Source organism: Arabidopsis lyrata, assembly GCF_000004255.2.
Source record: "Arabidopsis lyrata subsp. lyrata unplaced genomic scaffold ARALYscaffold_3, whole genome shotgun sequence".
Taxonomy (NCBI): domain Eukaryota; kingdom Viridiplantae; phylum Streptophyta; class Magnoliopsida; order Brassicales; family Brassicaceae; genus Arabidopsis; species Arabidopsis lyrata.
This window is the reverse complement of record NW_003302553.1, coordinates 9,320,754-9,333,454: the sequence shown is the minus strand read 5'-3', so window position 1 is coordinate 9,333,454 and position 12,701 is coordinate 9,320,754. Positions and strand designations below refer to the sequence as shown.

The 12,701-nt window shown below is 38.7% G+C and overlaps 5 protein-coding genes across 6 annotated transcripts; 2 read left to right on the top strand and 3 right to left on the bottom strand.

Annotated features, from left to right (window-relative positions):
- The first annotated feature begins 109 nt into the window (after window positions 1-109).
- LOC9319354 lies at window positions 110-2,884 on the top strand. Its single transcript, XM_021033329.1, has 9 exons — window positions 110-509; window positions 716-913; window positions 1,029-1,131; window positions 1,513-1,592; window positions 1,676-1,753; window positions 1,873-1,964; window positions 2,066-2,177; window positions 2,304-2,429; window positions 2,543-2,884. Exons 1-9 carry the CDS (start codon window positions 237-239, stop codon window positions 2,654-2,656), a joined length of 1,176 nt encoding a protein of 391 aa, XP_020888988.1. The 5' UTR covers window positions 110-236; the 3' UTR covers window positions 2,657-2,884.
- Window positions 2,885-3,366: 482 nt separating this feature from the next.
- On the bottom strand, window positions 3,367-4,848 carry LOC9319352 (putative F-box protein At3g21130). Its single transcript, XM_021031290.1, is given in 1 exon segment — window positions 3,367-4,848. A coding segment is annotated over 1 exon segment (1,104 nt). The 5' UTR covers window positions 4,822-4,848; the 3' UTR covers window positions 3,367-3,717.
- On the bottom strand, window positions 4,835-7,074 carry LOC110229967 (putative F-box protein At3g21120). The gene has a single exon (XM_021031289.1). It carries the CDS (start codon window positions 6,971-6,973, stop codon window positions 5,867-5,869), a length of 1,107 nt encoding a protein of 368 aa, XP_020886948.1. The 5' UTR covers window positions 6,974-7,074; the 3' UTR covers window positions 4,835-5,866.
- An 84-nt stretch (window positions 7,075-7,158) lies between these two features.
- On the bottom strand, window positions 7,159-9,489 carry LOC9321487 (kelch repeat-containing protein At3g27220). The gene is made up of 7 exons (XM_021031287.1): window positions 9,105-9,489; window positions 8,822-9,013; window positions 8,486-8,715; window positions 8,151-8,321; window positions 7,947-8,052; window positions 7,620-7,826; window positions 7,159-7,535 (listed from the first exon to the last, which is right to left on the bottom strand). The coding sequence occupies exons 1-7, from the start codon at window positions 9,285-9,287 to the stop codon at window positions 7,365-7,367; spliced, it is 1,260 nt and encodes a 419-aa protein (XP_020886946.1). The 5' UTR covers window positions 9,288-9,489; the 3' UTR covers window positions 7,159-7,364.
- A 65-nt stretch (window positions 9,490-9,554) lies between these two features.
- LOC9319351 (phosphoribosylaminoimidazole-succinocarboxamide synthase, chloroplastic) lies at window positions 9,555-12,679 on the top strand. 2 transcript variants are annotated; one of them, XM_021031288.1, is made up of 14 exons: window positions 9,556-9,688; window positions 9,893-9,982; window positions 10,079-10,252; window positions 10,369-10,470; window positions 10,595-10,724; window positions 10,831-10,923; window positions 11,015-11,103; window positions 11,255-11,335; window positions 11,503-11,592; window positions 11,716-11,805; window positions 11,904-11,954; window positions 12,048-12,094; window positions 12,276-12,333; window positions 12,422-12,679. In XM_021031288.1, the coding sequence occupies exons 2-14, from the start codon at window positions 9,914-9,916 to the stop codon at window positions 12,485-12,487; spliced, it is 1,140 nt and encodes a 379-aa protein (XP_020886947.1). In that variant the 5' UTR covers window positions 9,556-9,688; window positions 9,893-9,913; the 3' UTR covers window positions 12,488-12,679. The 2 variants fall into 2 exon arrangements, with proteins under 2 accessions (XP_002885420.1, XP_020886947.1); XM_002885374.2 differs by having other exon boundaries at window positions 9,555-9,688; window positions 9,893-10,252.
- Window positions 12,680-12,701: the final 22 nt, after the last annotated feature.

The following is a 12,701-nucleotide window of genomic DNA, read 5'->3' as shown; positions in this document are numbered from 1 at the left end:
CGAAAAAAAAAAAAAACAAATTTTCTTATTTCAAGTAAAATTCGTTATTATCAATATCAAAACAAAAGAGAGTATAAAAAAAAAAAAAATTGAAAAACCCCTTATATGTATGTGTTTTACAAACCCTACTCTGGAAAAGTCCTAATTCCTAAAGCATTACTTTCAACAAAGTCGCCTGAAGCATCTGCCATAGTGAAAGATCAGACTCTTCAAGCTAAATCTTATTCTCCTCAATCATGGAAGCTCTCTACACTTCAACACACATCCCCAATTTACAGACAAAGCCTCTCCTCAAACCTTCGCTGCCCACTTCATCCCAGTCTTCCTGTTGGTTTTGTAATTCGCTACCCAAAAAGCAATTCCCGAAGCTGAGAATCAGTAATGGATCAAGTCACGGGCTTCGTATACAAGCTCTCTTACATAACGAGACACCAAGTGAAGGCGAAGATAATATGGCTGAAAGTAATGGGTTCGGTTTTTTTCCTGGGGATATCTTCTCTTTATCACAGGTACTTATTCTCTTGTCTTTTGATGAATTAATTCAACAAAAGATTACAACTTTTGCTGTGGGTATGCAAAAATTCAGCAAAAGATTAAAACTTTGGTTTTGATGCAGAGTTTGTGTGGAATCGAATCTTAGATTAGTGCAAAGATGAATTTGTAGTAGATAGTTTTCTTTGGCATATAGATTAATAGCTTGTTATGTGGTGTCAAGGAAAAGCTCGGGAGTAATAGCAATGGTGAAACTTCTCATAGTGTAATCGATGTGGAGGCATCTCTTGCACATCCTCAGGGGAGTGGAGGAAATCGAGCTGGACTTTTTAGAACTCCAATATCTGGTGGTGTTCAAAATGCTACATCAGCTCATGCTTTACCTCGGCCTGCTTTAGCTGTACGGAACTTGTTGGAACAGGTAAAGGGTTTGTACTTTAGATTGTTATATTGTTCTTTTCACATCAGTGAGAAACTGAGAAAAGATTATTCAAGTTCTTTCTCTGTCTGGTCTTGTTTTCTTTGTATGATTCAAGGCTAGGTTTGCTCATCTATGCACAGTGATGTCCAAAATGCACCACCGCAGGGAAGGATACCCATTTGGCTCATTGGTAGATTTTGCACCTGATCGGATGGGACGTAAGTCACTGAATCTTTCTTTCTTTGTTGTTTGCTCCTAATTCTACAGTGTCTTCTTTTGTTGCACGCTCAGTTTCTCTTCAGAATATCAGTTTAATGATTTACTAGTGGTCAATTAGTTCCTAAGTCTCTAACTTTCACTGTAATTTTTTTTAACTTGATTTGGATTTGGTGGGGAAGAATAGTAGAAAGTGAACTCAAAATTGTTTGTTTCCCCCTTTTCCATAAATCTCATTAAATATGTACATGTAGGAGTGTTTTTGGTCTGGATAGTATTGAAGGCAATACTGAAATGATAATAGCACAGTTAATGCCTTGAGTCTTCTGGCTGAGATATAATAGATGCTCCTTTCTTGAATGGCTTCGACTTTTTCTTATCAGATCCAATATTTTTATTTTCACCGTTGGCCATCCACACACGAAATCTCTTGGCTGAACCGAGATGCAGTCTCGTTGTCCAGGTAACATTGGCTATTATTGTGTTTAAATTATGCAAGCAAGAGGTTTTCCCTTTTTTTTATGTAACCGGGATTTTGACTGGCAGATACCTGGATGGAGTGGCTTATCTAATGCTAGAGTGACATTATTTGGTGATGTATACCCATTGTCAGAAGATGAACAGGTGGGTGTCTAGTTACTTTTTTCCTTTTCAATTTATGGTTGTCTATGCATGAATCTCACCTGCGAAACATCTGTATGTCTGAGTAATGGGTCGTAATATCTCTGGTTGTTGCTTGGTAGGAGTGGGCTCATAAGCAATATATTGCTAAGCACCCGCACAGGCCTTCTGAGCAATGGGGAAACTTTCACTATTTTAGGATGCAGAACATAAGGTTTGTTTCAAAACTTGTGCCTTCCAAATTACCAATACATGTAGGATGATTGTTTGTCTCCTATTACTTATCCACTCCATTCTCAATGTGACAATTGGCAGTGATATATATTTCATTGGAGGCTTTGGCACGGTCGCTTGGGTTGATGTCAAAGAGTATGAAGCTTTACAACCAGATAAGATAGCTGTTGATGGTGGTGAGCGGAACCTCAAGGTGCGTTGTTTCAGATCTCTTTTGGTCGCCTTAGGACTCCAATAAACTTGCTCCCCATTCTTGGCCTTTTGTAAACTGGATTGATTCGAGTGTGCTCTAACGTACTTTCCCTATAACTTCTGATAGGAACTAAATGCCATCTTCTCGAAACCGCTGAGAGAGCTACTGTCTACTGAATCAGAGGTAGACGATGCTGCTCTAATTTCTATAGATAGCAAAGGAATAGATGTACGGGTTCGTCAAGGTGCTCAGGTAAAACATCATTGTATGAAACAGTTTTGTCCAGTTGATGTAGACACAATTATGATCATTCACAGTGCCTCTCAGCTTATCTCTCTATGCTCAATTATATTGTTTTTTTGCAGTTTAACATACAAAGGCTAGCATTTGAGGAAGGTCATGGTGTTGAGACACTAGAAGAAGCTAAATCTGCACTATGGAAAGTGATGGAGAAGGTCAAGCTGAATTTGCAGAAATGACAAGCCCCTTTTGCTACTCTATACGGGTCCGTTTAAAATAGTAGGACCAATAGAATGTTATCTGATTCCTCTTTTCCTCTTTTTGACTAGCTGAAATTTTGTAGTTTCTTACTTTCTTCTATGATTTGGCCTCCTTTTTGTAGAGTAAACAAAATTGGGGGTTTAAAAAACGTCAATTTGGAAATATAGGGTGGAAATCCGGGATTTTAATATTTATTTTGGCATTAATGATGTTTTTGGAAGTTTGAAATTACCAAAGCCAAATACTAAATCGTTACAATAATCTCACCGATGGCGGAGATCACTGCACCGCTATGTATGAGTGTGTTTGGTACCGCAGCCATACAAGAGAGAGCCATCCTAAGTTAGAGATATTATTTTGGCATTCAAATAAACAAATCACTCGCATAAATTAGTTGGAAAGATTATACATAAATTAGTGTGACAATTATAAACCACACTAGCTCTTGTACTTTTCTTTAGCCTCTTCAAAGAAAACTACACTAGATACCTTGTTGGATTTGAACCAAAGTTGGAACATAAGTGAGGACTCCTGTGTCTTGCTAAGCTAAGATGTCTCTGATCTATAGTTTTTGATGATGCAGGCTTAAATTTTTCTTTCTTCTTTATAATAGAGCAAGAAACAGATAAGAAACCATATTGGTCATGAACTCATGAGTAAAACATGTGTTGTAATCATGACCAAAGATGTGTTATAACTCGAAATTGCTACAAAACATGTATTTTAAGTTTACAATATAGAAAAAAACCCATCAACAGAGAAAATAAATAGACTATAACTTGTAATCTGTGTAGTGACTGAGTTGGGTTTAAAAAATGCAGAATGAGCTTAATTTCAATGTAAAAAAAAATAAACATGAACTGGATTATAATAACCGATTGGAGAGGCTTGATCATGCGGCCCATCGGTTTTTACCATCGCATTCAAGTAAAAATGTTGCAAACTAGAAGCGGCTTGGTGGTTTCAGAATGCTTCTTCTGTGAAGAGAGAACCATTTTCATTTTAAATAAACAGTGCACAAACTACCTCCTCCAAGATACTAGATACCTTGTTGAATTTGAACCAAACCTGGAACATAAGTGAGGAGACGTGGGGTAGGAAATTTAGCACCATGTTGATCCTCATGTATGTATTTATCCTTTCCCAAAAATTGTATAATGTTGTCGGAGAACACGGAGTTATTACAAGACACTACAACTTTGTTCTCCTGGTCGACCAAGAAAGTCATCCCAAGACAAAACCGCAAATGATGGCGGAGATCGAATTTCGATACTGTCAGGAACTTGCTCCATGAAATGTCTCCGGTACTCTCCATCTTAGTCGCTATCCATACCTCAGGGATCCGAAGAGCAATCATACAAAGTTGTTGCTCTTCTCTAGTCACTCATAAAGCCACATCAGAATACCATCTAGGAGCATCCTTGGGAAGAGACAGACTTTGGAACCTCTCTGTAGAAAAATCATAACATTGTAAGATAACACGTCCTTGTCCATTATTAGCAAGCCAGTAAGTATTTCCCTTCACAGATATGCCAAGCCTCTGAATACGTGGTATGAGCAAGCCTCCAGTCTCACCAACAACCCGCCACGATTTAGAGGTAAAGTCATAGACTTGGTACTCAGTTTGAAATGGGAAACGATAGCCAGATCGATCCACGCTCAAGATTTTGTAACAGGAGGATCTGTTATCGTAACCTAGAGCATAGTGGTTGAATTCCTTGTAAGTAATTACTCTGGGTTGGATCCACATTTTTTCACCTGAACATGGATTCAAAACAACCAGTATATTGGCCTTGGTGGTGCATAGCAACAAGCCGTTGCAGTGAAAGACGCTACATATACCAACTTCTTCTGAAGAGTTAGAAAGAGGATCTTTTAGGCTAAATTGACCTGTTAGCTTTGCAGATGGAACATCCTTGTTATTGTTGATTCCGTGGAGATTGATGCTCACTATATAAACCCTAAAATTAATCAACATGATAACCAGAGAAGACTGCCTTGGAGCATAAGCAGAATGCTTCTTAGCAAGTCTCCCATATTTGATCAGAGCATTCCATTCCTTGGATGTTGATCGTAATCTTGCCAAAGATACAGCCGGAACCCTAGAGAGTATTTCCACTACCAAATCCTCAGGGAGATGCATTGTGCTCGAAAACGACTGTTTCGAAAAAGATTAGGGTTCAATTCTTAGTAAACAAGGGAGATGAGAGATTTTAGACCTAAAAACATTCTAACTGATTCACGTCCTAGATCAGCTGACTTTGGGCTTGTGGGCCTCCGTTGCTATTAGGAGAGGCCTACTGCTTCTACTGGAAACAAAAGTTTTCCGTTTCGTGATTGGTCTTTTTGACTCTTTAATATGGCCAAATTTGTAGTTTCTTTCACAGAAATGCAACGGGGAATATTGAATTTTATTAGCATTACAAGGGGTTTATTTGTTTTTGCTATGGTTGATATACTGATTTTTTCATAGCGTTTTTAAATTGATAAACGCTACTATATGTCACATAAAATAGATTGAATATAATCTTGACCAACTGTGAGAGGTCCTCACGAGATGTAGTATTGGAATTTCACTTTTCTAATACTTTAAAACAAAGCATAAATATCCAACTTGTATCTATTTTTTTAATCTAAAAGGTAAACTTTTTTCATCACGTTGCATACATGGAACTGGTAAAGGAGGAAAATAACTCCATGTAACTCATTCATTCAGATTTTATAACTCCATCTACTACAACCCCCAAAATCTTTGACAACCAGTCTCAAACACTAATTTCAATAAAACTACTGTGGATGGTGACCCATGTCTCTCAATTACTAGTTATTATGCAACATAACTCGATAACCAATATCAAAAAGACACGTACGAAGCTCAACCCAAAACAAAATCTAAGGTGACACACTTGTTCCTAGCTCCAAGTCATGAGATCATTCAGAAACCTAAGTATTGCAACTGGTCTTTGTGTTCGCATAAAATAAACCATAAGAATTTTGATGATCAAGACAATATATGCGAGCTCGTTTAACAAAAGAAGAACTAACATCATCCACTCGCAGAGGATGAAAAAACTGGAATAGTTTGGGAAAAAATTATAGAATAGCAAAACACATCCTATTGAATATCAAGAGTTAGATTATAAGATAAATGCATAAACTAGCTAGTGTGTGACAATTACACAAAGAACTTAGATACCTTGTTGGATTTGAACCAAACTTGGAACATAACTGAGGAGATATGGGATGTGTCTAGGTTGTGCACCATGATGATTTACTTCTATGTATTTATCCTCTCCCACAATGTGTATGATATTTGGAAACACTGAGTTACAAGACACTACAACTTTGTCCTCATGGTCGACCAAGAAACTCATCCCGATATTAAATTGAAGACGATAGCGGATATCGGCTCCCGTCACTGTTAGGAACTTGCTCCACAAAATGGCTCCGGTACTCTCAATCTTAGTTGCCATCCATACATTTATATCTAATACTTGGGTAGCTAGCAAACAAAGTTGTTGATTTTCTTTAGTCACTGATAAAGCCATATTACCATAATCACGACGAGCATCCGCTGGGAGAGACAGAAATTGGAATCTCTCACTTGAAAAATCGAAACGTAGTAAGAAATGATCATTTCGCGGCTCGTATTGACCACCAGCAAGCCAGTAAGTATTTCCCTTCACACACACGCCACGACGACAACTAATCTGTGTTATGAACCAGCTGGTAGACTCACCAACACCTCTCCACGAATGAGAAGCAAAGTCATAGACTTCGGACTCAATGTGCAATATGTTACCAACAAAAAATCGATGCATCCTCAAGATTTTGTAACAGGAGGATTTGTTATCGTAACCGAGAGCATAACAGTCGGAATCCTTGTAGGAATATCTAGGTTGGATCCACCTTGTTTCACCTGAACATGGATTCCAAACAACCAATCTATTGTCTTTGGTATTGCATAGCAATAAGCCGTCCAAGTGAAAGGTGCTACGTATATCGATTTCTTTGGAAAAAATAGAAAGAGGATCTTTTAAGCTGAATTGACATGTTACCTTTGCAGATGGGGGAACGTTGTTATTGAGATTGATGCTCACTAAATAAACCCTAAAATTAATCAACATGATAACCAGAGGAGACTGCCTTGGAGCGTAAGCAGAGTGCTTCTTAGCAAGTCTCCCATCTTTGACCAGAGTGTTCCATCTTTTGGATGTCGATCGCAATCGTGCCAGAGAAGATACAGTAGGAACCCTAGAGAGTATCTCCACTACCAAATCCTCCGGAAGATGCATTGTGCTTGAAGCCTTGAAAGCGAATGTCACTTGGGTATTGGGATTTCAAAGAAACTAGGGTTAAGTTAGAATACATGCTTCTTCTATTTATGGGCTTCGTCTTAGATTCAGCTAAATTTGGGCTTTTGGGACTAACATGCTATTACGAGAAATATGAAATTGATTCAGCCACAACCAAAGAAATATGTGTAACTTTTTCTCATTCATGATTTTCAAAAAACGGTGTCCGGTTTCTAAAATGTTTGTTTACAATATACAAATGCTCCATCAACATATCGAAGATAGATAAAACTACTGTTTGTGTAGTGGGATGAGTTATGCTCAAATAATATTAACTTGAAAAGAATGTTTTGACTTTGCATTACAAAAGGGAGACTGATTCTGTCTCTCTTCATGGATTCAATATCAGTTTGGTTCTCCACATCTCTGCCATCACCTTACGCGGTGCGGGATCATCTGGCCCTTTGTCTCGTTGCCCCGAGGTGAAGTATAACTGCCCCTCCCAATACCCAACCAGTGTAGTCTTCACACGGTATGGCAACTTTCCAATCACATACCATTTCTGCAGAGAGAAAAATCTTAGCTACTGTTTACACTTTTTATAGGTTAAGAGAGGTTTAAGCATGGAGGCCATTTGGATTGTTACCATTGTATTCAAGTTGAACTGGAAGATTTCACCAACAAGGACCATCTTTTTGGTTTCAGGATGCTTCTCTGTGGTGCCTCCAACAATTACAATGGAGTTGTTAACAACTTTCCAAGCAAATTCAATATGGGAATCGGGTTTTGGCATCGATGGCATAACTTTCCACTTCATTTCCTCATCCAGCATGTAGACATCACTGAACACCACCTGAACCACCAAGGTAAAAGAAAGGACACACACGATGTCCATAAAATAGCAACAGTTGAGGAATTGCATTAATGGAGGAGGAGTTATGATATTCAATTAAACAGGTAGACTATTAGATACCTCCATACGGCGTGAGCATTTGAAAATAGGAGATCCTGGTTTAGCCATGAAATCACCTTCTTGACCCCCAATGACAAAAAGCCGGTCATCCACTACCACACATGCTCTACACTCACAAGCACAGTCGAACTCAAATAAAATAGAGGATGGTGTATTAAGAAGCTATAAGGATTAACTACAACAGAGTTCAACAGAGTTGTGAACCTGTGAGGTCCTCCACGAGGGATTGGAATTTCACTTCTCCACTCCTTTTCCATTGCTTTCCCATCTTTTACTGCAATACTCCAGTGTTCAAGCCCTGGTGTATGCCGATTCTCCTTGCTTCCACCCATCACGTGGAGTCTTCCTCTCCATAGCTGAGTAGCTGGAGCATACCTGAATGTAAATAAGTTTTTCCCTCAATTTCATTTAATCATTTGTCATCACAGAAAAGAGTAATCTTGATCAGCAAAATGATATCTAAATGTTGTAAATCGCCATTCTCAAACCCGAACTGGTTTGCAGATATTCCAAATTGCATCTACTTGTTTTAAAATTACCTAGGAACTGGAAAAGGAACAAAGTCACTCCACGAATTTGTATCAGTGTCAAGCACAAATGTTTTAGCTGTAGGCCCTCTACATTGAGGACCATATTGACCAGTAACAATGTAGATATATCTCCCATCCGTAACCATCCCTAAATGTGAATGTGCCATCTCTTTTGGCATATCAAATCTTCCTCCCCATGTATTATCGACGAAATTGTATATATCAACATGGGAATGTACCTGAATGTCATAAAACAACTCACATCATTGGTCATCAAAAACCAACCAAATGCTACTGATCAAAGATATCTTTTTTCTCCGGTAAAGAAAGATATAAGAGGCTTACAATATCAATGGTGCCGTATCCAGCAAACACATATAGAAAATTCCTAATCTGAATTGCAGCTCCATCAAGACGAGGCACAGGAGCAGCTGTCATCTTCTCCCATTTAAGTTCAGGAGCAGCCAAATCTTGAAACGTTGCAGAAAGTTTCCTCTCCCGAACTTTATCCTTCTTCTTCTTCTCAGTGTCTTTACCCTGAGAAAGCAACAGAAGTGAGTATGCTGAGCTAATTCTCTTTTGCTTGAGATCTAATTACATCAACAAGAGACAACATTGAACCATTTACATTGGAATTAGGAGGGAGTTGTCCGATCACAGTGGTAACGGAGGAGGGAAGTGACATTCCAACGGAGGAGAAACGATGAGAAGAAGCCCAAAGAAAGTCAGCAACAAGTCCGGCAGCTAAAAGAGCGAGGCATGAAACTAGCACAACCCTCCCACAATTCTGCTTCCCCGTTGGCCTCGCCATATCTATCCCTCTGCTAAATTGGCATCAATCTCTCTTGAGGGTTTCACAATCTTCACATAAAGGTTACACCTTAGGTTTCACTTTCAGGTAAAAAACACAGATGTTGAAGAATGCAGAGGTGACGGTGACGGATCTTGAATCTCCGAGAGAAGACGCGGAGGGCAAAGCCGTGTTTTTTTTCCTCTGGTTATAGTGTATATATTTTTTCCTTAATTAACTAACAATTTTAATGAGTGAGGAAAAAACAAAACATTCAGGTTTTTAAACGCAAACGCAGATTCCGAGCTCAGTGTTCGCTCCCTACTTTTCGCCGCCGGCTTCTATTGTCTCTCTGTTCATCAGAACTGACTCTGTTGCGCTCCTTCGTTCTCTTCTCCGGCTTCAGCTTATTTTGCTAAAAGGTTTTGGCTTTTTTCTTTTCTCATGTTCGATTCTCACAATTTTATGTATATCTCTGCTCTTCTTCCTTTCTAGAGTCTATTTTGGACTATAATCCTGACTGTTTAGAATCCTTCCTATCTTCTTGTTTTGCCTCTGTGGCTACTACTGAATTCGGGTTCAATATTGTTTTAACAATTTAAGGTTTTGGTTTGCTTGTGGTGTAGGTGTTAGGGACTGTTACTGGAATGGCTCAGTGTGTAAGGTCAACTCTAAATCCTTTGAGAACACCCCACAGCGTCACTAAGAGAGTGACTGTAAAAAACCCAGCTTTTGCATCAGTCTCGTTCCTTAGAACATTACCGGAGTTCAAGAAATATCCAAAACCCTGTTCATTGGTTATGTCTTGCCAGGGCAAGGTCCAAAACCAGCAGGAGGAGCGACCGCAACTGTCTCTTGACGATTTAGTCACGAGTAACCGGAAAGGAGAGGTTCTTGGCACAATCAAAGGCTCGCTTTCTAATTGTCTCTCTGAGACGAATCTTCTTGCGACTGTTCCTGGTCTGAAATCTAGAATCAAGGGAAAGGTTAGTGATGTTTCCTTTTTGTTTCATATCTGTGTGAAAAAGACCAAGCATGTGCTAAACCAATACAATAAGTTTAGAGTTGAGAACTGATCATAATAGTGAAATTGATTTTGCAGGTCAGAGATATTTATGATGCCGGTGATTATCTGATTCTTATTACAACTGATCGGTTGAGTGCATTTGACAGAAACCTTGCTTCAATTCCCTTCAAAGGCCAGGTTTGTTTTTCTCCATGTTTGTGCTTTATATTCAAGTTGGATAGCTTTAAAGTGTTGAATTTGTCTTCGTTGGTCTGTAGATCAAACTGCAACGAATACTGAGTTTGTGGTGCTTAACTTTCAGGTTCTTAATGAGACAAGTTTGTGGTGGTTCAATAACACACAGCACATAACTCCAAATGCCATCGTTTCATCTCCTGATAGAAATGTTGTTATCGCAAAGAAATGCTCGGTTTTTCCCATAGAGTTTGTGGGTTAGTGCGTATTGGATCTAGATACAGAGTACCTTGTTAGACGCTTCCCTATGCAGCCTCTATTTGCTTTAGTTCTAAGCTGTTCTCTTATGTTTGTTATTTGTAGTTAGAGGATATGTGACTGGAAGTACTGACACATCTTTATGGACGGTGTACAATAAAGGTGTTCGGAACTATTGTGGGAATGAGCTCTCAGATGGTACAGTTTCTTTTATTGCCATTTATTAGTTGTCTTCTTCTTTAAGTGCATCTTAGAAGATCTTTGATATGCTGATTACTAAATTATGCAGGATTAGTAAAAAACCAGAAGCTTCCAGCTAATATACTTACACCAACAACTAAGGCTGCGGATCATGATGTGCCCATCTCTCCAAATGAGGTCTAATAATCTGTTACAGTAAATAAATGTAGAAACCATAATATAAGTTTTTTGAGTCATGAGTTTACTCTTCCTGTGATCTGCTTAGCTGTGAGACAAGAATATTTAAGCCACAATTGTGTAGTTCTAATTTTCCAGATGATTCTTGCAGATAGTTGAACGTGGATTCATGACTCAAGCTGAATTTGATGAAGCAAGTATGAAAGCTTTGAGCTTGTTTGAGTTTGGGCAGGTTAGTTACAACTCCTCCGTCTAAAGCTGTAGACTATAGTGATTTCATAATCTCTAAAGTGCAGACCACAAGAAATTAGTTTCTTGATATATTTTGCTTGCTTCAATATTCAAATGTTGTGCTTTGTTGGAGTCTAATAGATTTTAATTATATCATACTTGCTTCAGCGTGTTGCCAAGGAACATGGACTGATACTGGTGGACACAAAGTATGAGTTTGGAAGAAGTAGTGATGGCTCAATCTTATTGATTGATGAGGTCTGTTATCTATCTATTCGTTTCCATGTCTGTCTCTCTTCACATGCATAGTTGAACACATATCTGCATAACTGCCAAAATCACTGATTAGAATCATCATCCACTTGTACATATTGTGCCTAGATTCATACACCCGATTCCAGCAGATACTGGCTTGCGGGTTCATATGAAGAGCGCTTCCAAAAAGGCCTGGAGCCTGAAAATGTTGATAAGGTTAGTGATTGTGCCTGTTTTTGCTCTCAGTGAGGTTTCATTGGTTTGTAGCACTTTGTTCTCTAACATGTTCTCTTTTGTTTTTTCAAACCAAATAGGAGTTCCTAAGATTGTGGTTCAAAGAGAACTCTAATCCTTACGAGGACGAGGTATACTTACATCTTCACAATGTAGTTTCCATTTCTCCTGCTCTATCTGAGAATCCCTTCTAAAATTCTTGGTGTCTCGCCTGTGATTGTCAGGTCCTGCCTGCTGCTCCAGCAGAACTCGTGACTGAATTAGCTTGGCGGTATGTATTTTGATCTGTAAACTTTGTAATAGGATTGTTCTAGTACATGTTTTCCATATGGAAAGAAACATTGTGTGTGTACATGCTTTAGGCTCTGTGAGCTCAGACATTCGCTAGACTATGATTTTTCTCTAGTAGTCTCGATATTAAAAACTGATTCAAGAAACCGCGATGATGGCAGGTACATTTTCTTGTATGAAACTATCACTGGATCAAGAATTGACATTATTCCGACTCAGGTATGATCCTTATCAATCCCAAAATTATACTTTATCACCCGCGTTGTATCTTAGTTTCAAGCGTATTGATCTATAGCTTTGTTGACAGGAACCGATACATGACCGAATCTCAAGAAACACAAGCCAAGCACTTTCATCTCTCCGTCAACTTTGATCTTTTATATAACCTTTAGCCAAAGGGGCAGAGAGCATAAGTCTGTTTCTTGTTGCATTGTTGTCCTAATTGATTATGAACCAAAGAGAGCTTCAGTTCAAATTGAGCAGTCTTTTATAAACGAATAAACATGTAAAAACTAATTGACACGGGTAAGAACCCGAATTCTAAAAGAATCCATTTGCTTTTGTTCTCGACACAGGCTTGGTGAATA